The sequence below is a fragment of the Aphelocoma coerulescens genome, assembly GCF_041296385.1.
Source record: "Aphelocoma coerulescens isolate FSJ_1873_10779 chromosome Z unlocalized genomic scaffold, UR_Acoe_1.0 ChrZ, whole genome shotgun sequence".
Lineage (NCBI taxonomy): Eukaryota > Metazoa > Chordata > Aves > Passeriformes > Corvidae > Aphelocoma > Aphelocoma coerulescens.
The window spans coordinates 3,366,357-3,390,064 of NW_027184085.1; the positions used below are offsets into that span (position 1 = coordinate 3,366,357).

Below are 23,708 nucleotides of genomic sequence, written 5' to 3' on the forward strand. Positions count from 1 at the left end.
CCCCTGCCTGTGCCTAAATGGGCTCCAAGAGAGCTGGAGGAGGATTTTGGCTAAGCCTCAAATGGCAGGACAGGGGGAATGGCTTTACACCAACAGAGGGTAGGGTTAGATGGGGTATTAGGAAGAAATTCTTCCCTGTGAGGGTGGTGAGGCCCTGGCACAGATTTCCCAGAGCAGCTGTGGCTGCCCCTCCCCTGGAAGTGTCCAAGGGCAGGTTGCACAGGGCTTGGAGCAACCTGGGATAGCGGGAGGTGTCCCTGCCCATGGCAGGAGCGGTGTAACAAGGACCCTTTCAACCCAAATAGTTTTATGATTCTATGATTCTGTGATAAGCACAAAGAGCAGAACTTAAAAGTTTCCTATGTATCCCACACACACTGATTTAAAAATTTTATTTTCCTATGTCTTCTACACTACTTGTCTAAGAGGTAACCTATCTTTGGGAGAACTTAATGATAATAAATAGAGAGAAACTTATACTCAAAAAAGTATGAATATTTGTTTGAGAAATTAACCCCACAGAATATTATGTAGATATTTATTAAGTAAATCATGGAAATGCTACATTTTACAAGTGAGTGTCAGTCATACAGAAATACTGTTGAACATCTGAAAACTTAAAACTTCACCAGAAGATACTGCCAACAGTTCATCACAAATATTTTACACTCAGAACTTTGTGATGTTTGCAAAAATACATGGTTTGGGGGCTTTTTTCCCTTCCCAAACTCAAAAATCATGTTAGATTTTATTTCATCTGCTACAAGAAAAACAGGTTTCGATTTGCTTTCCCTGGAGTGATGTCACTGCGTGTAGGCTCCTGTCAGCTGAACGACCTGAGCATATGCAATATTTTTGGTGAAGGTATCAGCTTCAACATGAGACAGAGTATGTCAGTGAGCCAGGCAGAAAGGTGGCACAGTTAATGCCTGTTGAGGTGATCAGCATTGCTGGGTGCAAGGCCAGCTTCCCCCTTCCCTATCTGCGTACCCTGGGAGCCTGGACAGAGGCGGCACATGGCTGGTGTCCTGCAGAGCTCTGCTGGAGTGGTCCTCAAACATCCCCTTTCCCACTGTGGGGCAGAGAGAAATGGCAGAGCAGCAGCTTCACAAAATCACAGAATTGTTGCCAAGGCCACCACTAACCCATGTCCCCAAGTGCCACAATCTCAAGGCCTTTAAAACCCTCCAGGGAGGGGGAACTCCAGTGCTGCCCCAAACAGCCTGTTTCTAGGCTTGATAACAATTTCTATGAAGATACTATCCCTAATATCTAATTTAAACCTCCCCTGGCACAACTTGAGGCTGTTTCCTCTCATCCTGTCCCTGTTCCCTGGGAGCAGAGCCCGACCCCCCCGGCTGCCCCCTCCTGTCAGGGACTTGTGCAGAGCCACAAGGTCCCCCCTGAGCCTCCTGAGCTTTAACAGCAGGCTGGGACAGTGCAGCGTTTTGCTGTTTGATGTTCGTGGGCTGAGGGGGGCAGTGTAGGGAGAGAGGTTAAGAACAGCTCCAGTTAGTTCTATCTGTGCATTGACTGAACAGACCCATTTTATTGCATAGAAAAGGGGCAGCAATGACTCTCTTGCTGTCCCCTCCTTTGCTAACCCATCACCAAGTTCAAGTATTAAGCGAAATCATGAGATTAAGACAAAAATCACAAAAATCATGTCCGTCTTATGTTTGATGATTGCTAATGAACATCTCTCTCCACGGGGTTTCAGAGGCTCTCCAGGTAGAATCCTTCACAATCTATTTTCTACTTGGCAAAGGGTGCTCTTTATTCCATTTCTCTGCTACAATGAAACTCTCTAAGATGCTTTGCTGTCATAAGCTAGTTTTAGCCATTAATTTGAAGTCCCCTCAGATGCTGAAAGATGCTCTTTATTTCTTTATGTCTGATTGCTGTGTCTTCAATTTCACAGAGATTTTTCTTTTCCACTTATAAGTCATTTTTCCTGCTGCTTATAATTCAAGTGTCTTTTCAGACATGTGTGCTTTAAAATCATTACAGATTGATCTTGGGAAAGATCCTTCCAGCAAAGCACAGTCCTACCTAATAGAAATCTTCTTAATAGAACAAACAGATACGGTGGAAAAAGTCTCTCCACGCAGAAGGTGGTGTTGGACTTTGTAGCACACAAATCACAGTCTGCTGGGGAAACACCTCGTGCTCTTGCCTTAAAATCCGCTGAGTATCTCTATTCTTGTGTCTCTATGCCTCACAGCAAGACCTCTCATGTTTCTTCATCATCAGATAATAAGCTCGGTTGGCTTCTGGGTAGGTGACTTTGGAGAGTGGCAGCTTGTGGATTGCAGAGTGGTTTGTGGTCATTAGCAGGAAGGTCAGCGCAGACAAGCAAAAGGGCCAGGTTCCTGATGGCACCCCAAACTGCAAAGAAAAATAGCAAACCACCTATTTACTACACGTATTTCGTTTATTTGAGTAACATTCAGAGCCAGCCACTTTGGAACAGGGTTTCTGAAGCAAGTCTAGACTCGGTTTTACATTGAGTCTTTCCTTAGGGAGGCTGGGTTTCTTTATGAGGTCTCGACATTGTGCACTAGCCTGTAGCATCTACCAGCTCTGGCGAGAGGGCTGCCTGCCCTTCGTGCATCTGCCATGGTCTTGGGTGGATATGAGGTAGGAATGGGTGGAGGTGAGACAGGAGAGTGGATACTGGAAACATTCAGCTTTTCCCTGGGCTTTTATACTGACTGACTTCTGGCAATTGAGAGAATAAGTTAACCCAAATTTAATGTTTCTTTACACATGTGTGGGGCCCTTTTTTCCAATTGCTTCAGGCACAAAGTAAATCTCTGAAAGAAGGGAGATGTTGTAGCAGCCTGCCAGTGCCTAAAGTGGGTCCAGGAGAGCTGGAGAGGGACTTTGGGCAAGGGCCTGGACAGGATAAGGGAGAATGGCTTTCCTCTTCTACAGGGCAGGGTTAGATGGGATTTGGGGAAGAAATTATTGGCTCTGAGGGTGGTGAGGCCCTGGCACAGGCTGCCCAGAGAAGCTGTGGCTGCTCCATCCCTGGAAGTGTTCAAGGATAGATGAGGCTTGGAAAAACCCAGTCTAGAGGAAGGTGTCCCTGCCCATGGCAGGGATAGAACTGGATGAGCTTTAAGGTGCCTTTCAACCCAAACTATTCCATGATTCTGTGATCTCGTAAGTGTCTAGAGCTGAGCTGTGGAAGTTCATGCAAACTCTGAGGATGGAAAGTGGTACATGATGATTCCAAGTGGCCTGTTCCAGTGGGAATCACACCAACCTGCTGGGCAGAGAGTAACCCCTCTCCCAGACTGTTTCTGCCTTTGCCTGAATTTTTCTCCAAGTCTTGGTGTTTGACAAGCCAGGGAAAAACTCAGCATTGGAAACCAGCCCTTAGCTGATACACTACTTACCACAGACAACATGTGGGTCACTGCTGCTCCCAGGTAGGCAGTGAAGAGTGCTGTGAAAAAGAAAGGTAGTTCCTGGTGAGTTCTGTTGCTCATGGAGTAGAACAGCAAGGGCAAGCATCCCTCATTCTGCTTTGGGTAGCTCAGCCAACGACTATGACCCCTGTCTGGACAGTACCCTGCTAAACCCTTTCCTTAACACTGTGTCCCCTCCAACCTGGAGCTTATGGAAAGGGCAAAACAAACAAACAAGCAAGCAAACAGAAAGAACTGGAGTGATGACAAATGTGCTATGGTATCACAGGCTTTTGAAAAATGCGCTGACATGGAAAATATGTAGCTTGATGGATAGGGTTAAATAGGAAAATAACCCTTCCACCCTCATCTGTCCTGCCTCCAGGGCTTGAAGGTAGGTCAGTGACATATAGAGCTAAATCTTTCTTATATGAGCACTGAATGAGCAATAGCTTCACTCCCAGCTCGCTCCGATATTGAAATTTCGTATGGAATTGCCTTATAAATAATTTTTCAGTCCTGCTGTGTTGCCCAGCTCATGCCTTTGATCCATTTGAAGAGAATGGGGAATGTGTACTGTCTAACTACAGCTGCGGACAGATCTCGAACTCCACTCTTCTGAAAGATTAGGCATGTCCTTCTTCAAAGAAGGAATTTGAGCTGTAATCTATGGCTGGAAAAAACCAGCGTGATTAATCCAGCAATGAATGAACAAACACAATTAATGACTCAAAACAAAGCCTCTGATTTCAAAGACCTTAGTTAACACGTGTCCACTGATCACAGCTCTTGCTTCAAATATAGCTCTTGGCTGAAAATGAAAGCACAGGGTATGTTAAAGCCATGGCTTCAACATCCAGCTCCACCGTTCGTCAGCCTCACGTACATCCATCTGCCTGCCTGGAGGTGCTCATCTGGCTCCAGCCCACCTCTGCTGCAAAAGCATCCTGTCTCACTTCAAGGGGAGATGAAAACCTGCCGGGTACCTACCACAGGCCATGGCCAGGAGGTGTGTCTGCCAGGTAAGGGCCAAGAACATGCCCCCGATGGCAGCGCAGGACAGGGAACTGTTGTAGCCCCACAGCCCCGAGTAGATTTGGCTAAACGGTGTTGCTAAGCTCAGCCCTGGAAAATAAAGTCAGAGATGTGTCATTCCTCAGCCAGAGAGATAGAAGCGATGGAGAAGTGGCATGAACACAGATTTTCAAGGGTTCTAGCCATCATTTGTAGATGGAGTTGCTGTTTGTAGTCGTGTTGCTACAGTCTAAGGGCAAAGTCATTTTAATCTAGCAGACTCATGGCAGAATTTCCCTGTTGCTCCTGAGCTGAATTTAGTGATGACTTCAACAAAACATCTATGGGACTATGTGTGAATCTTAAGGCCCTGAGGCCTGCACATTCAGGATGATGGCTCTGACTTCCATTGATCTGCCCCTGAATCCACCAAGATACACCCAGAAATTAAGTATTTCATGGTAAAAATTCATCTCAGCAAAAAAGACACTTCTTTGTTCTGAAGGTTTCTGCCATCATAAAACAAGGTAAGAGAATGGGGAAGTTAGTCAAAAGAATTCTTAAAACAGAAGGCTGAATATATTTTGTTCTCGAACAGCCATTCTCCAATGGGTGAAATACTTGTGATTTTAAGTGCTCCACTTATTGTAGCTCCTGTTTTATTCTCCATGCTTTTATATAAATCTGTGACACAAGCCAAATCATTACCTGCCATCATCCCCACTGCTGAGCCGATCACTGCATGGACACAAATGAGTGGAGAGGAGATAAATAAACCAATCAGGAACATTCCCCCAGTCCAAGGGTTGTCACAACCATAAACCTGACCCACGCCAACTGGAATCGATTGCAGGAGCTGTAGAAATTATAAAAACAAACCAAACAAGACAATTTGTTATCAGCTTTGCAACCTTTTTTTTTTTTAAACTTGTTTTTCTTGGCCAGGCTCATATTTGGCATTTGTTGGATGCAGTCTTTCTTTCTAAGTGGAACATTTGGACACGTCTTGGGAGACAGCAGGGCATTTCCACTGGGTTTCCTCTTCATTGAAAATGAGTCATGGCTTGTTCCCTAGCCCTGAGCTCCTCTGCCAGGTTTTTGCTCTAAGATCAAGAGTAAATATTTTGTGAAAGTGTTTAATCATCCTCTTTACATGTGCTGCTGACTTGACCATTTTTACATATCCATGTGGACCCTGACAGGGAATCTAGAGGATGATTCCCTTGGGATCCACTAGGAATATGAGCAGGAGTTGCTGGGCTGGTGGGACAGAACCCAGACTGGTCACAGCTTAGAGATGGTTTTGAGGCACTTTTCTGTATATAGTCCCCATAAAATTATGCACCATGGCAAATGTTCTTTGAGAAATGTCACTTGTGGGTTTCCATTTAGTGTCAATTAACTTCCTTTTCTTAACCACTTCCTGGGAATCTCTTAAAATAATCAGCTGTACCTTAGAAGAAAATAGTTACTCTGGTATCTGTATTGTTTATGGTGTAACGCAGGAAAAGAAAATATTTCTTTGGAAAGGTCCCACTTAAATATAAATTAAAAATATGTCAATGTGTATTTGTACGCAAGCTTATAACCATTCTACCACAGTAATATCTTCTTGCTCATGTCTAATCAGAAAAATGCAATTTTATAAACAGCTTATATCTGAAAAATTAATATTACCCTGTGAGTTAACTGGAATTCTCAGCACAACCTTAGCTGTGGGGAGATGATTAGTATATGCATAGAAATAGAAATGGGTAATTAGGTTCAAGAGAGTTTGAAGATTATGATATATACACTTAGATCCAACTGCAAATGAAAAGATCCTCATTTTCAAGCCATCAAAAGTGTTCATTCCTAAAGTAAACCCTTATATTTTGGATAATACCCATCTTCTATATCAAATTTTGTATTGCTAGGCCATAATGCACTCACAAAGGAGGTGGACTTATTGGAGTGAGTCCAGAGGAGGGTGACAAAGATGTTCCCAGGGCTGGAGCCCCTCTGCTCTGCAGCCAGCCTGGGACAGCTGGGGGTGTTCAGCTGCACAAGAGAAGGCTCCAGGGAGAGCTCAGAGCCCCTGGCAGGGCCTAAAGGGGCTCCAGGAGAGCTGCAGAGGGACTGGGGACAAGGCATGGAGGGACAGGACACAGGGAATGGCTTCCCAGTGCCAGAGGGCAGGGACAGATGGGATATTGGGAAGGAATTGCTGTTTGTGAGGGTGGGCAGGCCCTGGCACAGGGTGCCCAGAGCAGCTGTGGCTGCCCCTGGATCTCTAGGAGTGTCCAAGGCCAGGTTGGACAGGGCTTGGAGCAATGTGGGATAGGGGAAGGTGTCCCTGCCCATGGCAGGGGGTGGAACTGGAAGGTCATTTAAGGTCCCATCCAACCCAAGCCATAGGAATTTATAAAGGCAGATAATACATTTCTATAGTGTTTTTAATTGTAAGTGAAGGAGACTGTTATCCTGAAGACATCCTACCAGTGTGATTTCAGCATCTGCCCAGGTGATATTCGGTGCTGCTGTGGCAGGATGAATGACAGTTGTAGGGAAGAAGAGGTTGTGTGGTCCTGAAGCAGCCAGATAGAGGGTCAAGGCCAAGTTGAAAGGCAAGGTGAGAACAGGCAGGTCCCACTTAGAGAAAACTGCACTTAAAGCGCTGGTGAAAATAGGGCTGAAAGAAGAACAAAATGGTCTCACTAGAAGCTTGTCAGATAGGCAAAAATCACACCAAAACCACATCCAACCCTAAACCCATCTCCAGAAAATTTGGTCTATTTAAAATAAACAAAAAAAACCCCGCTCCCCTCCTCATAAGTGTTTAATTTTCTCAGTCTGTCTGATCAAATCAGAGATGTGAAAGCGTCACTCCATAAATTTCCTACCCCCTCTAAAGGCAGGTATCAATGTACAAATTCCTGTCATGTTATGTCAATATATATGGGGAATTTGGTGAGCATGAAGGACACAGGATCCAGCACTTTAATGGAGTTATTCCCCCACTCAGTCCCAGTGTTTACCTTTTTCTTTTCAGCACCTGAAGTGGACTGAGACTAGGACACCCATGCTGGGTCTGAGTGAGCTGTGAATGTGCTTGTGTGCCCTTGTTAGAGCTTGTGGATCAGCAGTAAAAGCTGACATCAAAGGGACTGTAACACCACATGAACTTCAGGCAGACAAATTGCAAGTGTGGTTTTAGCAGTCTTCAGCTAGACATTTTGGGGTCAAAGATCAGGTTTCAACATTTTTTGCTGTCCAAATACCTAGCAGATTATGGTGCCATATATATGAGTAAAATATTAGTAGTTGTTTGTTTTGATTAGCATCAACCATCATGTCTAGGGACCACCGAACTGTTTCTGTGCCTGGATAAGTAAATTTTCATGACATTTTTATATGGTGACTTAAATAGATGAAGCTCTTGTGGTTGATGATGGTAGGAAATGGTGAAAATAATGTTCCTCTTGAAACAGAAATGAATTGATGCATCACAGCAATATGACTCACATTTAGAATATTGAATTACACATGATCAGCCATTGATTTTTGTTTTCCCCACTGGATTATTTGTGATTATGTGGGTATTTTATTTGTTTCTGGATTACATCTGAGTTTAAAAGTGTAAATAATGATGCAGATTTAGCAGTGCATATGTGTTTGTTTTGTTCCCTTTCCATTGCTGCCTGCACAGAAATGCTACAGCTCAGTCTCACTTGTGGGGACTCTGGGGCTGGAAGGAGAAGCAGAGGAGACATCTGACTTACCAGGTCATGGACACCAGTGCCACTGGCAGGAGGAGCCACCAGTTGTAGTCACCGTCAGCAGAGAACACGGCCATCAGCAATCCCACCAGGACCCCGTTGTACCCATACAGGCCTGCTGCTATGGCTGATCTGTGTAGAGGGAACAGCTGTATTGAAATCTTCTCCCCTGAGGATGCTGTGCTCACATCAGCCCTCCCTCCCCACCCAGCTATGGCTCTGTGTGGGGATGACCTGCTGGGACATTTGATTTTGCACACTTGGGTTAGCACTCACCCCTTCTGCAGGTTTAGCCAGCGTCCCTCTGCACCAGGTGTGGCTGCTGGGAGGATCTGTCTGGTCCTACCAGACCAGATACACACAATCATAGAAGATTTGGGCTGGAAAGGACCTTAAAGATCACCTTGTTCCAACCCTCTGCTGTGGGCAGGGATGCCTTCCACTAAATTCAGGCTTTTCCTCCACATCACACATCTAACACATAAATCAGCACTGAAGTGGCTGCTCGAGGTGGAAAAGGATGGACTTACCTGTCCTGACCGAGAATAAGTGCTGTTAAAGTTGAGACAACTGTTCCCACACATCCTGTGAGTGTCCACCATGGGTTCTGCAGCAGGAGGCCAGCAAGGATGACCAGCCCACTGAGGGGATTGTTGACAAACATCACCTGGGATATCCCACGCAGCACCCAGTCAAGGAGCTGGATCATGAGAGGTTTGTCTGGAAAAGATCAAATTAAGTAGTAAAACAAGCCCCCTAAATTCTGCAGATGGTACTGATTTGGGATGTATTTTTGAAACTCAGGAAGAGTTTTGGCAGTGGGACTTGGCACCACGACTGAAGCAATGAATCAACGAGACTGTAAAACCTGACAGGGATTTATTATGGTCTGCACTGAAGTCTTACAGCTGGAAAACTGAGATGAACAGTGAGGTTGCCAGAACCCTGTGTTATAAAGTACCCTGGACCAGATTCATATGAACCAGCTAATTTATGATGTCTGTGGCTCAGATGGCAAATAGTGTGTGTATCCCACTGCTGATTTATTACAGGGACCAAACACACCTACCTATGTGTAATTTAACTTCACAGTGGCATTAGGCTTGACAGAAACTGCTCAGCTGAAAGAACCTGGAGTGTTATGAAGAATGGCAGAGCACAGAATAACCATCCAGGGCTATGTTCTGTGGGACTAAACTCGCTTTGTACATGGCATGTTGGGAGGTAAATGTCATCTCAGACATCCCCAAGATTTAAGCAGTATGTGGATCTCTGCACAAAGCTGATTTCCTTCCCTACAAAATGGACATAAATCAGGGTAGAGGTAGTTTCTGTACTACTCTAACTTGAATCACATCCCTGAGAAGTTATTACTCTTTTCATGTACTTTTTATTTGGAATCTGCTGTCATTAGTCACGATGAAGTAGGTTTACCTTTTAGCCAGGTTCCAAAATCCTTCATGTCTCCAGTGAGGTAACCCAGAGCTCTGCAGAAACTCTTCCCACCTTTGCTCAGTGGATTCTGCTTCATTGGCAGTCTTTCCCCCTTGGTTTCTATCTTGACATCAACACAGTTTTCCATGTTGATCTTCTGAACCTTTGGTAAAATTAAAGGGGAAAAAAAAAGAAAGTTCATCACAATGTCTCTTTTTGATCTGATCTTTACCACATAACTGCTCAGCATGTGCTACTTTGGAGCCAGAAAGAGGAAAATCCTTACTCTGAACACCTGATTCTGATGTCTCCATGAGTACATTCCCTCTTCACGTGCTCTGTCCTCCCAGACTTCCATGCAGTTATAAGAAGATGTTTCATTTATTAAGTTTCTCTGCTGCTTAACCCATATTTCCAGCTTGAACTTATCCATCAGGCATCAATATTAGGCATCTAAATTCAGTTTCATAATCACCTACTGGGACCAGTTCATCCTTTCCTGTGAGCATGGGCTTAGCCTGGGGTTGTCCACGGTGCCCTATTCCATTACTCACATCATTCATACATTTATTTTTCTCATTTGAGTTGTACTTTTAACTGCCCAATCTTTAGAAGTACCCAGCATTGATTCAAGAGTTTAGTGCCCAAATTCACAGTTCTTGCTTTCCATTCTGCCTTAGTCATGTTGCCTTCTTCTCTGCTGGGACAAGATAGGGGACCACATGTTGGAACATGCGTAGTAAGAAACCCTCAGGGACTAATGAAAAGAACACTTACTGAATTTAGCAGGTGCTATAAAAAGTTTAAATAAGGTAGGGGACTGTTATAGGCCCAGCAAAGGTGTTTAGGGGTAGATAAGGTGTTTGGGGTGCAGGGCTGGGAGATGGGGTGCCCTTTGGGACACATGTCCTTTGGATAAGGAGCTGCCGGAATACCTTTGGCACTTCATACAGCCTAGAAAGGATTATTCAGGCACGTGGATCAGAGGCTTACACCTAACAGTAAAAAACAGTGTCTACAGCCAAATCAGTGTTTGTCTAAGAGCCAATTCTAGATCGGAAGTCAGCAAATTAATAAAAAACCCTGTTCCTGCAGCATACTCTGTTTACTGAACTAATTCTTGGTAATTATCCAGCAAACACCAGACAAAGTGTGTTGTTGTGTGAATACAGAACCAGAGGTCTCACTGGTGAATAGCAGCTTGTGCAAGAAGTAGTGAATTTAGGTTGGGAGCTGATAGTCTAAATAGGATGATACAGACACAGAGATCTTGTGTTAGTCCTTGACTCACTCAAAACTTTACTAAAAACCTCGTGGGCACCTGGGGGAGAGAACCCATAGTTCAGAAACACAGGTGCTGAGAACTTAAGCTGCTTCACCCCTGGGCATTGCACTTCCAGACCCTCCAGTGTGGTTAATCAGCTCTGGGTATGTGTAGGGGAATGCCTGGTTAATGCACATCCTGGCCAGTTTCTCGCTCTTATGTTACTGGAGGGCTGGTGGTGACCTTACAGGAAGCAGTAAATATTGGCATAAATAAGAAATGGACATTTTCTACCTTCTGGAAGAGCCCAGCTAATACAAGGACAGGTTTCATATGAAAGGTTGATTAGAAGACCAGTATATACAGAAAAGTGTTGGCTTTTGTAGGACATGAAGGTAAGGATAGGGAAGGGAAGGGAAAAGGGAAAAGGGAAAAGGGAAAAGGAAAGAGGGAAGAGGGAAAAGGGGAAAGGGAAAGGGAAGGGGGAAAGGGAAAGGGAAGGGGAAAGGGAAAGGCAAAGGGAAAGGGAAAGGGAAAGGGAAAGGGAAAGGGAAAGGGAAAGGGAAAGGGAAAGGGAAAGGGAAAGGGAAAGGGAAAGGGAAGGGAGAAAGGGAAGGGAGAAAGGGAAGGGAGAAAGGGAAGGGGGAAAGGGAAGGCGGAAAGGGAAGGGGGAAAGGGAAGGCGGAAAGGGAAGGGGGAAAGGGGAAGGGGAAAAGGGAAAAGGGAAAGAAAAGAAAAAAGAAAAGAAAAGAAAAGAGAAAAGAAAAGAAAAGAAAAGAAAAGAAAAGAAAAGAAAAGAAAAGAAAAGAAAAGAAAAGAAAAGAAAAGAAAAGAAAAGAAAAGAAAAGAGAAAAGAGAAGAGAAGAGAAGAGAAGAGAGACGAGACGAGAAGAGAAGAGAAGAGAAGAGAAGAGAAGAGAAGAGAAGAGAAGAGAAGAGAAGAGAAAAGAAAAAAGAAAAAAGAAGAAAGAAGAAAGAAGAAAGAAGAAAGAAGAGAAGAGAAAAAAGGACGAAAGAGCATTGCTGGGGATGGTGTCTTGATGCAGGAAGGCTTTTTTTGGCTCTGTTATAATTCATTACCTTAACTCATTAACCTTTACTTTTTTCATACTTTATTCTGGAATAAGTGAGTTGAATGTACTTTCAATTAAATCAAAATTTCCAGCCAAGATAAATGCTCTCCATTTGGTGAAAGTGCATTTACATTTTCCTTTTAAAGGATCTCCCTCTTTATGTAACTTGGGCTTTTGCTGTTGCTAACACGTAAAATGAAGTGCTGCTGCACAGCAGAGTGTTGCTGTGTGACCCATGCTGGCGTGCCCTGGGTGTTTCCCTGCACGCTGAGCGAGGAGCTGTTTGCACTCAGGAGTCTGCAGAACAGGGTGTAATGGGCACGTGAAGTGCTGGAGTCACAGTCCAGTCCACTTGCACAGTGGAGGAAAAAACTGATGAAGCTGAGGGCCTGAACTCACCAAAACTTGATGTATTGCTTTGCCATCAAAGGCAGTTAAGTGCATGCTTAGGGCAGTGATGCAAGCGTGAGCTGGCTGTGCTCCTCTGCTATGGGTTTCCATGGGCAGAAATGAAGCCAGCTCACTGCAGTTGGCACGGCAAAAAGACCAGGTGATCTGGTGAGTCACTTGCACTAACCTGTCTCAAACCTGATACTCAATGAATGCCCCGTGTACCAGAGTATTCGGAGTCACAAAGGCTGCGGGGTGAGCGTGGTTACCTTCTGCCCAGCCGTGCTGCTCAAACTCGTGTTCATTATGTCACAGAATCATAGAATACTTTGTGCTGGAAGGGACCTTTAAAGCTCATCTAGTCCAACCCCCAAGCAGTCCCATTTGATCTAGGGATGTGTCTCTCTGGAGAGGAACCACTGGGACTTCGTCAGCTCTGTAGTACACGTAGCGAGGACAGGACAAGGGACAATGGCTTCAAACTGACAGAGGGCAGGGTTAGATTAGGTATTAGGAAGAAATTTTTCCCTGTCAGGGTGGTGAAGCCCTGTCAGAGATTGCCCAGAGAAGCTGTGGTTGAACCATCCCTGGAAGTGTCCAAGGCCAGGTTGGATGGGGCTTGGAACCACCTGGGACAGTGGAAGGTGTCCCTGCCCATGGCAGGGGGTGGGACTGGATGAGCTTTAAAGATCCCTTCCAACCCAAACCATTCTGTGATTATTTATGCTAAGGGAGAATGAAATCAGTATTGAACAACCTCCTCACCTGCAGAGCAGCTGGCTGGAAATGAGTGTAGGCCAAGAGAACCTTTGGTTTTGGATGGGGTCTTCATGACACAGTAAAGACCCAGATCCAGCCCCACTAGTTTCATGGCCTCTCTGAATCCCATCCCAGGCACTGTGAGGAGGCTACATCCTGTGTGAGGGGACTTTGTTGTCACCACAGCCCTGAGTCTTTTCCCACCTGTTCAGAAATGCAAAGTATGAAGGACTTGTGTCGCTGTTGTCCCCAGGGACGACGATAATCACCACATGGAATTCCAGGAAAATGGGATTATTTAATTAATTATCCCCTCGTTTATATAATTTGGTTCACAGTAGAGACATGACATTATTGGGTGCTTGACCCTACACCTCCCAGAGTGATTGGCTGAATGCTACGATGCCTATTTAAAAACATTTTCTTCAGTAAACCAAAACAAGTCTGTGCAGGTGTGAGACAGAGAGTTAGTTTACAGAACCATCTTTCACTGTTTCTCAGCTAAAGCATGAGAAAGGAAAACTTCACGAAATGCTTCAGCAGCTGGAAAATTCCTCTGCTCCTGCTTTTTAGCATCCACAGACTTGCACTATTGCTACTGAGATGCCCAATGAGAGTGTAAAGAAGTAGTGAAGCACTTGGAAACTGGCACCAGCATGATAGTTTTTAGGCATTTTTAGTGATTTTTCAAAGCAGTACCTACCATTTATATGCTCAGATTAATGATTTGTTAACACATTACATTGTTTCAGGGCATAGGTGATAGCAGGTATTTAAGAAAGGAGAGAATACAAAAGGCGTCCTTATCTCAGAACTGCGGAGATGCTCAGAGAATTTTAACACAGTGATGTCTGAATATTAATGCAGACTGAAATGTACATGTTCTGATGGGGATTCCATGAGTGCTGGTCTTCAGCAGGTCTTTTGAAGACCTGCTATTAAAGTTGTGCAAACACATAATTTTCACTGAAGGTGTTAATTTTTTCTTAGTGCACAAAGGAAGGAAATGGAAATAATTGCAGAAGGAGTGTTCTGCTGGAACAGACTGCTTGGCTCCTGCAGGGGGGCAGGTTTGGTAGTTTTTTTTTTTCATTCCTGATTTCTACTAGTTTGGGAAAAAGTTTTTTTTAAAGACTAAGTCCTGTTCTCAGACAGACAGCTTGGAGCACACTGCCTCATCTCATGTAAGCTCTGGAGAGGTGTTCCAGTCTTGTAGTGCAAGCTCTCAGTAGTGGTTGGTGTGCAACTGGTGAGATACAGGAGCAGCAGCAGAACCCAGGCAGAGCCAGTCTGAATGCACGTTTCATCTCAGTAGTACAAGTGATTTGTAGTGTGCTGTGAGTGCACAGAAACTTTAAAACTATTTTCATGGGAAGTGAGAGCTTCCCATGAAACAAAAGAGAACACATAAAAGATGATTCTCTTTTACGAAGATTAAATCGCCACAGGGCCGAGATGTTAATCTATCCTGTTTTTTTAATCATCTTTTCAGAGTTAATAAATGTCCTGTGGCAAAGTACTGACGTTATGCAACCCCGTGTCTCCCTAAATCAATTTTCCTTCCACTTGTGTGCACTTCCTCTCTGTCACGCCATACCCACGCATCTCAGCCATGCCTTGTTAAAGCTGCCGTGGAGCAGGCTCCGTGCTGGGGCTGCACTCCTGCAGCATCTGGCCCTGCAAATACTCCTCTATTCACCTGCTGAAGAGGGAAAAGCCTGGCCACACCTTCGTTTTGTATTGTGGATGGTAAGAACAGCGTTGTGCTTGCAGCTGGGAGAGGGACAGTGTCTTTAATTTGGCTAATTAATACTCCCAGGTAATGGGTGCTTCCAAGCTGGACATTGGGCTTTTACCTGTGAAAATGCAGCAAATTTATCTAGTGCTTTCTCTTCTTTCTGGAATTTTCCTCTCTCCCTGACAAAATTCAGGTTTCTCTGAGGGTTTAATTTATGGTGAGGTATTTGTTTGTCCAAGGACCCGAGGACCTGCTACCGCACAATTGCAGCCATTGTCTCTTGCATTCTCTGAATTGTTGCTGTGAAGTCTGCGGGCAGCCAAGCTCTGTGTGCAGCCTGTTTTTAGAGGAATTCCTGCATCCAAGCACAATAGCAGGAAAGGGCCAGACTCTCAGCAGCTCTAATTCCAGCATAGCCCGTGCAATGTTACTAGGGGTGTAGTAAAGCTGGATTAATATTGTGTTAGGCATAGGAACACAAGCATGCACAAGCACAATCCTTGAAACAGGTTATAATGCACTTGACCCCCACTGGAAAAAAAGAGTTCAGGTTCTCCCACAGAAGATATATTTCATAGTATTAGTTCAAAAGAAAGCTTACCCCTCAGATTTAAATATTCATGAAGCCCACATGCAATTCAGTTTTCAGAGGTCTGTTTCCCAGGGGCAGAGAAATACAGAGACACTATCACATCAGCTGTGTATTATTACTCTCTGGGCATTTTCATTTGGCAGAATGGAAAGGCAGTAAAAGGAAATGTTAAAGAGTTTCTGGCTATTTCTTTTTCTCTTTTTCTCTTCTCCTTTTCCTCCAAGGTTCAGCTGCCTGGGCTAAGCAGTACTATTAAATCCTCTCCCTGCTAGAAGGTTCTTGATAACTGATATTCTTGTGCCCCTCCTGAGCCTCAGATGTTCTCCTTCAGCAGGATTGCTCAAATGCTGCTTGCCAGGTGTTTTGAGGGAGAGGAAAGACCCAAATAAGTCAGTAACAGCGTCCATTAGAAGGAAAGAACAGAGTGCTCTTACCTTTCTGGTGAGCTCAGGAGTAGCTGTAGGTTTGCTGGCTAGGACAGAAGTAGGGAAAAAGAAAATGTCCCACCAGCTTATATAGGCTAGCATGGCTCCTGTCCTGATATTACTGATTTCTTTCTCCTCCCACTTGGAGAGCTCCAAGTGAATGTTAAGAAGGTTCCCCTTTGAATTCTCCACCTTTCCTCTTGCTCTCTCCTGGGTCTCTTGCCAACAGTCTATCCAAATGTCCTCTTCCCTGCTGTGGTTTTCTAAAAATTATTTTATTTTATTTATTTTTTAAAATTAATTCTCCTTTAACTCTGCCTTGTCTCCTCCTCTACCACTTAAAAGGACTGAGGGCTTTAAAATGGACTTTCAGTGTACCTGAGCTTGACCTCTCCAGCATTATCCTCCTTATCCAGCACAACTTAGCATGTTTCCCTATCAAAATTCTGACCTGGGAATGTACAACACAGCATTTGTGTTCAGCAGCCTGTCAAGTTTTCCTGTTTCTGGGTAGTTTTCAGAAGCAATAGTCTGTTAATGAAATGCAGTGAAAGATCTGGTGATCTTCCAGTGTTTAATTGATTTTTATCAATTAGTTGAGAAATTCAAGGGGTATTTTTCTTTATTTTCCTTTTTAATTTTTTTTTTAACCTGTCCTCCCTACCCTGCTGGAGGAATCTGAAATATCAGAAGTGTGGCATATTTGAGAGGTTTATAAGGTGAAAGTGCTGCAAAAGGCAGGGAAGAGGCTGAAGAGGGAAGTCTTGAAGAGTAACATAGGAGAAAGGGCAGAGAAGGAGCTGGTGAACTTAAGGGACCTTTTAGGCTAATTTAAGCCATAGTAAATTCACTTTAGGACTCTTTCCCAGTGATGGCTGAGAGAAGCAACCTTGCAAATTGAGCTGGGTGCTGGAGAGAATGGTTTATTGTTGAACCAGAACCCATCTAAACTTTATGGCTTTGCCTTCTCCTGCCCTGTGGAAACAGCCTCAGCATGCACATGAGCTGGAGTGATTTTATTCTCACTGTGCTCATTCCTAGGGTGCCCCTCTTTTGATGGAGATGTTTTTAACAGCAGACTGCAATTTTTTCTCCCCTAAGAGGAGGGCATCTGATACAAGCTGTCAGCTCAGCATTGCTGCAAGAGCCAGTCTTCCTCTGATCAAATAGGCAGCAGCTCTTGTGAGTGAACCAGACACTGCCATCCTATGCCTTTGCACCCAGTAGAACATGAAATTTTGCAGGGGAAGCTGCTTCACATGTGCAGTCCACATATTTTCCCTTTACAGTTTAATTTCTCCTTGGGTTGCCTTTGCTTTCTTACCAGTGAGATGAACCCTTACACGTCCAAAGAAGGGAAATGCGTTGGGTAATTTGGATGGGAGAGCCTCACAGGCAGTCTGTTCAGACTGAGTTTTAAGCTTCACACCTCTCATGTTTCAGGGATGCCCAGGCCTGGCTTCAAGCTGTTTAAAGCAACATCTTTTCAGCTCTCCCTCCGAGGGGTGCAGCACAGAGTGCAGGCAGGGCTCACTCCCGGGCTGTGCTGCTTCCACTTGTGGAGCTGTGGGGTATTTCTTTCCTCCAGGGACTCACAGATTCACAGAATATTCTGAGTTGGAAGTGACCCACAAGGATCATTGAGTCCAGCTCTTAAGTAAATGGAATACAGGGAATGAACCCACAACCTCGGTGATATTGGCACCGTGCTCTGACCAACTGAGCTAATATCAGGGTCACAGAGTCCCAGAATGGTTTGGGGCGGAAGAGACCTTAAAGCCCATCTCATTCCATCCCCTGCCATGGGCAGGGACACCTTCCACTACCCAGGTTGCTCCAAGCCCCGTCCATCCTGGCCTGGAACACTGCCAGGGATGGGGCAGCCGCAGGCAGGGCCTGTGCCAGGGCCTCGCCACCCTCACAGGGAACAATTTCTTCATAATATCTGATCTCAACTGCTCTCTGTCAGCATGAAGCCACTCCCACCTGTCCTGTCACCACATGTCCTGGTACAAAGGAACCAGATTCAGGACCTCTCTGTCTGATTCTGGTGCCTTAATGGGGTATTTGACAGGTTGGAGTGACACAAAAAAGGCAGTGGCTGGCAGGTCAGTGATGGATGTCTTGGAGAGGTGTATTGTTTAGATTATCAGGGCTGGTTAATAAGTAACAGGATCACAGTCTGCTGATGCCTGCGTGGGAATGAGGTCCCTGGCAGCAGCCTGCTCTGGGCTAGAGGCAGAGCAGGGAAGATCTCCAGTGCCATGTGACAAAATCACTGGATCCCAGGTGCAGCCAGCTCCTGGAGGGGAAGGATGAAGGAATGCCTACCTGCAGCTGTGTGCCCTAGGCAAAGCACTCCTGGTTGCCTGAGGACTGAGATTCCCTCTGTATAGGATTGATGTGGAAAGGTGGGAATGATAGAAAACCTCCCAGATGTAACTCAGTGCCAATTCTGGCCCATCACTAACGTCCAGTGTGGGCCACTCAAGGATGTAGGTATCCTTTGGGGTTCAAGGTGGGAAGACTGGAGCAGCAATGGCCATTCCTAGGCAAAAGGATTGAGATGTGCCACATGCTTGTCACGTAGCTGTCACCTATCACCTGCCTGGGAGTGGGCCACCAGCTCTGGGTGACCATGTAAATGTGTGCAAATTGAGCATGCCGGTAGTGCAGAGGACTAGAGAGCTGCCTCTTGATTTTAGGCACGTATGAAGACCTCTTGGTGCTGAGGACAAGGCAGCTAGTGTTGGTGTCTGGCAGCTAAGCTTAGGAGGTCTAAATCTGTGACTTACCTCCTCAGTTGTCTGCTGGCGAAGCTGGTGAATGTTTCTTCTTCTGTGCTCTGAGGGAAGGTGTCTCTGAGAACATCCCTTGGACCAAGTCCAGTGCTTGACATGGTCAGAACAGGGGCTGGTCATTGGATCTCAACCAGATGCAGCACCAGAAAAATGCTGAATGATCCCTGACTGGTTTAGCTCGCCAGGCAGGAGCTGTCTGGCTGCATTAGGTGGGTACAGAGCTTGAACTGGTCAGCTGTGCCTGGAAAGATTCTAATGGCCCTAATTCAGCTTCACACACTTTGGCTTCACTCCTCTCTCAAGGCTCAGTGGCCTTGAAGAATTAAAATTACTTGGTAGCAGATTGCCTTTTACTGCTGTTTTTGGCTGTGCTCCTTGACTCAGGTTGTACCGATGGGAATAGGTCTGCTCAGGGAGCTACATCAGCTCTTGGACTCCAACAAGTGCTTTAAAATGGTGTAAATCTGTGTGTGGAGCTTTGCAGATTGCTAAACCCTGAGTCCTGGTTTGCCTTTGCTAGACTGGGTGTGAATATGTGATATGTGACCAGAGTTGTGAGTGAACAGGAGGGATCCCCTCCCTGGAAATGCTGACAACATTCCTCCTAATGGTGCCCAGGGAGATACTGGCTATCTTGCTTCAAGGACACCTTGCTGGACTGTGGTCACCTTGGTGACCACCAGGACCCTCCAGGTCTCTCTTCTGTCATGCTGCTTTCCAGCTGGATGTCCACCAGCATGTATGGATGGAATTGTTCTTCCCCAGGTGTAGGACTCTGCACTTCTTCTGAAACTTCAACGGGTTCTTGTCAGCCCATATTTTCCAGCCTGCTGAGGACCCTCTGGATGCCAACACAGCCTTCTAGTATACCCAACACTACTCCCAGATTTGTGCCTTCCCCAGATTTGCTGAGGGTGCACCCTGCTCCGACATCCTGGTTATTAATTAGGAAGTTAAACTTATTACACCTGGGTTACACCAATAATGACTGGCCTCTACTTGTAATTTGTGCCAGTGATTATAACCCTTTGAGCCCAATCATTCAGCCAATTTTCAGTCCAACTTGCTGCCCACTTATCTAGCCCATACTTCATTAACTTGTCTGTGAGGATGTTATGGAAGAGAATGTCAAAATGAGGTGATGCTCCAAATTGGCTACAGTGAGGTAAGGGACCTTTGCAGCTCATCTGGGCTGAATATGATCAAACCTAATGTTTCACTTCCAGAATTATTGCCAGTCTGTGGCTCCTCTGGAGGTGTGTGGAGAGCTGGCAGTGGTAATGGAAGTATGGCAGGAGTGGGAGAGATCCACACAGTGCATCGAGGGAGAGTGGTGCTCAGCCCAGGTCCTGGCTGAGGACACAGCTCCTCTGGCCAGCTATGGACTGACCGGTCCCACAGGCAGAGTACCTGGAGGAGCAAGTCTGCCCCCATCAGCGTCCGTGGCCACATTGCTTTTAATCTCGTTCCCATGAGCGAGTGAAGAGTGGAAAAATCTATTTCAGCACAGAGCACCACGGGGTCTGTCACAATCTTGGACTTGTTTGCTGAGGGAAATAGTTTTGGGTCTATACAGGGTGGCCCAACAGCCGAGTTGGTATGGGCAGCTTCTATTCCCTGCATTTTGGCCCGTAAAATTCGCTTGAGAAAGCTGCTGTTTGGCATTCCTCTGTGTGGCAGTGGGACGGGGTTGGGTCAGGGGCTGGAGCAGAGCACTGGCTTCTCCGGTGTCCGTCTCCCTCTCGTGGTGTGACTCCAGCACAGCCACATGTGCAGCTTTGGAAATCGCAGCGGATCTCCCGTTTCAGAGGGCTCACAAGCAGCAGTTCCCTGGCCCTGGCACAGCCCAAACTCCTTGTGCTTTGAGCCTATCTGCTCTTGGTGATGTATGCTCTCAAAATCGTCCTAATGCACTCACATCAGTGCCCTCTTCTGCCTACTTTCTCTGAAGACCCACTGTCTTTTCTGTCCACCTTGACAAGCTCTCATGACTCACCTTCTCAGCCCATGCAGCTCCAAGAGTGCATAAGTGATATCTGGAAACCAGCTTATTGATTAAGAGCAACAGTCTCTGTATCCTGGGAGAGGAGTGGGGCAGGAATGTATGAAGAGCAGGTTGTAGTTGTCTTACAGCTAGAGTAGTGTGGAAAAAAGCTCTGCTCTGCGATGGCAAGTAGGTGCCAACTTCAGGCAGAGGTGCAGACTCTCTTCCTGCAGGCTGATGCTCTGAGTGCTGGGGTAGAAAACAACTCTCCTATTTCAGCTGCAAGTTTTTTCAAGGTATTTGTTCAAAATGTTGCTGCTAGTAGGAGTGGGGAATTGTTTGGAAAGGCATTAGTTAGCCAAGGCCAACACATGCGAAGGACTGGTGGTTCAGCAGCTTGGGGATGAGGACCTGACTCCTGGAACCATCCCATTCACCAAGGTAGAAGTGCCCATGGTGTCCAGGTCAGGAAATGTGTCTGAGGCTCCAGGTGTTTCATGAAACCCAGGGAAATACAGGTCAAAGAAAAGCCTAGTGCATTGCTCTGGCTGGTTCCCCTTGTTTGGTTTTGTGTCCCTTTCCCTTTTTCCAGTCAGCTGGATCATTTTTCCCACCAGCCATGGACATTTCTCTAGGCTGGCCTGGATGCCTGTGGAGATGAGATTGAGTCGCAAGCCCTGGGACTCAGGAGCTGAGAGGGAGAAAAGCTCTCTGGTTCCTGCACGAGTCTGAACCCCAGGGCTGTTTGTTTTTCTGGTCATCTCTAGCGTGTGAGACTGAATCAGCCCTATTGGAATCACAGGATTACGGAATTGTTGTTTGGAGAAGACCTTTGAGATGATTGAGTCCAGCCATTGTATTGAAACAATCTGAAATGCTGGAGGGGTTTGGAAGCCCGAGGTTGACTTTATTGCTGTATTTCAGTGAAGATGGGAAAATGAAACTCAAATAATTCTAAGTTTCAACTTCAAACTCCTAACCTGTTATCCTGGCTCCAAGGAAAAGCCCAAATTCAAAGAGGCTCCTTTTCCAAACCTACCTCAAGGCAGCAGGATCCCGTTAGAAATGCCAAAGCTGGTCAGACTTACCTCTTTTTTATGACACAAGGCAAGGTGTTTTTCTGCTTCTTCATTCACTTTTGCAGTTTCAGAATCAATTCACATAACTTCCCTGCATCTACTCTCAGCTTAATAAACTTCCCCACCCTTTCTTCTTCCCTTGCCCTGATGGTAGGGCTGTGAGTCTCACCCAGGGCACGGCTGCTTCCAAGGAAATAATCCATTCTCACAAACCTGTATGTTGTAGGAGATGAATGTGTTAGGCCTTAACATAGAGCAGAATATTATAATTGTTCCAACAAGAAACTTCCAGCCTATAAATCCCAGTGATTACTACTTTCTTGACAAGTATTTCTTAATAGAAGTGGAAGATGCTTTACATAGCATGGGTTGCTGATCAACAAGAGAAAGAGGACTGATAGCATCCAGAAATGAAGCACCAGACAGTAGTAACAACTGGAAATTAATAGTCAGTGCAATGGATAGAGGGAGAGCTACCCTGGCTGTGGGTGGCTATGGAATTTTGCAAGCAGTACGGTGGAGCGACATTTTCATGCACAAGCACAAACAGGTATAAATCCCTTTGCAGTAGAGATGCCCATTTGGGGGTAGGCAAAAGAAAAAAAAAAATCAGATCTGTTGAGTAGCTCAGTTTCTGCCAAGGGAAAATGCCCTAAACATGATTTAATTTGCACAAGTGAATTAAGCTTGCTTGGCTGCAGTAAGAAACTATAGCTGGCTGACAGTTTGTCATCACCTCTGACTTTTTTGTTTTCTCCAAAGACGGGAAGTCTCTACCTGATTTCTGGCTGAGTAGGTCTGCAGAGCAGAGATTTTTGGATGATAGAGCAACAGAGCTGTCAGCACTTGGATGAAATGAAGGAAGTGGGGAAAAGCAGTGTCAGGTACAGGATGGGGTGTGCAGGGGGAAAAAGACTCCAGACCATCCTAAGCTGCACAGATCAAGGAGGCCTCTGTCCCTCTGCTTTTGCCTTTTGCAATTCACTGTACAGCACAGCTTAATTTGCAGGTGCTGGGATGTGCTGAACAGCCCCAACACCTGTGCATTTTGGGTGGTGGTGCAGTTGGATGTTGTTGGAAGGGCTTCTGCACACACTTGGTGCTTCAACCCTGATGTGCTGTGTGAAGATGCACATTTTGGGAGCAGGGATTTGGGTCTGTGTCAACTCTCTATGCAAAAAGCTGCCCCTGGAGATGGATGTGAGGATGCAGTTCCATGAGACCTTAAGCTATTAAATGCCTTGAGGTAACTGAGTACACTCAACAGCTGCTGAGTGAGATGTCAGATACCCAAACTCATTGCCAGGTAAAATGCAGTGGAAGAAACCTTTGCTTCCCACAGAGCCATCCCAGGTCTTTTTATCCCACCACTGGGATGTGTGAATGCCAGCTGTGGCAACAGCTGTAGGAGCTTGTAAAAGACCCCCTGAGAACTGTAAAATCAACTGCAATCAAGGGTTTGTTTCCTGTTTGAACTCCTTCCTTCTCCCAAATTAAAACTGATGTGGGGGAAGAGGGAGTTAGGGAACAGCATTCAGCAAACAGGTTTCCCCCTCAGAGTGGTGGTATTTCTGTGACCCTGGCAAATGTGATCTACAAAGAACCTAAATCATTCTGCAGTGCTGGGCAATATGTCTGTCATTGCAGACTGGAGATGTCTGGCATGGACAGAGCACAGACCAACTCCCCAGCAGCTGGATATCTTAAGAAACTATCTTATTTGGACAAGTTTGAGAGTTTTGGGTTTTTCAGCTTGTAGAGAGGCCCTGTGTTGCTGGAGTGCCCCTCTGGAACACAGAGCCCTTCCTGGTATTTTCTGGTGCCTGCTGGGCTGCTGGCTGGCTCCCTGTGCCAGCAGCCTAGGGGCTAGGATGGGATGCACACTCTCCCTGTGTCTGATGATTGCAGACTCTTACCTGCACTGAATACTAGCAGGTATGGGAAGAAGAGATGTTGCATTGCAGAAAAAATGACTCTTTTA

General features: G+C 45.6%; 1 protein-coding gene across 2 annotated transcripts; it reads right to left on the bottom strand.

Moving 5' to 3' along the window:
- Positions 1-608: 608 nt before the first annotated feature.
- SLC14A1 (solute carrier family 14 member 1 (Kidd blood group)) lies at positions 609-15,935 on the bottom strand. 2 transcript variants are annotated; one of them, XM_069000887.1, is made up of 9 exons: positions 15,873-15,935; positions 9,623-9,785; positions 8,719-8,908; positions 8,192-8,320; positions 6,909-7,101; positions 5,139-5,286; positions 4,407-4,541; positions 3,405-3,454; positions 609-2,388 (listed from the first exon to the last, which is right to left on the bottom strand). In XM_069000887.1, exons 2-9 carry the CDS (start codon positions 9,768-9,770, stop codon positions 2,212-2,214), a joined length of 1,170 nt encoding a protein of 389 aa, XP_068856988.1. In that variant the 5' UTR covers positions 9,771-9,785; positions 15,873-15,935; the 3' UTR covers positions 609-2,211. The 2 variants fall into 2 exon arrangements, with proteins under 2 accessions (XP_068856988.1, XP_068856989.1); XM_069000888.1 differs by lacking the exon at positions 15,873-15,935 and adding an exon at positions 15,448-15,686.
- Between the last annotated feature and the right edge of the window lie 7,773 nt (positions 15,936-23,708).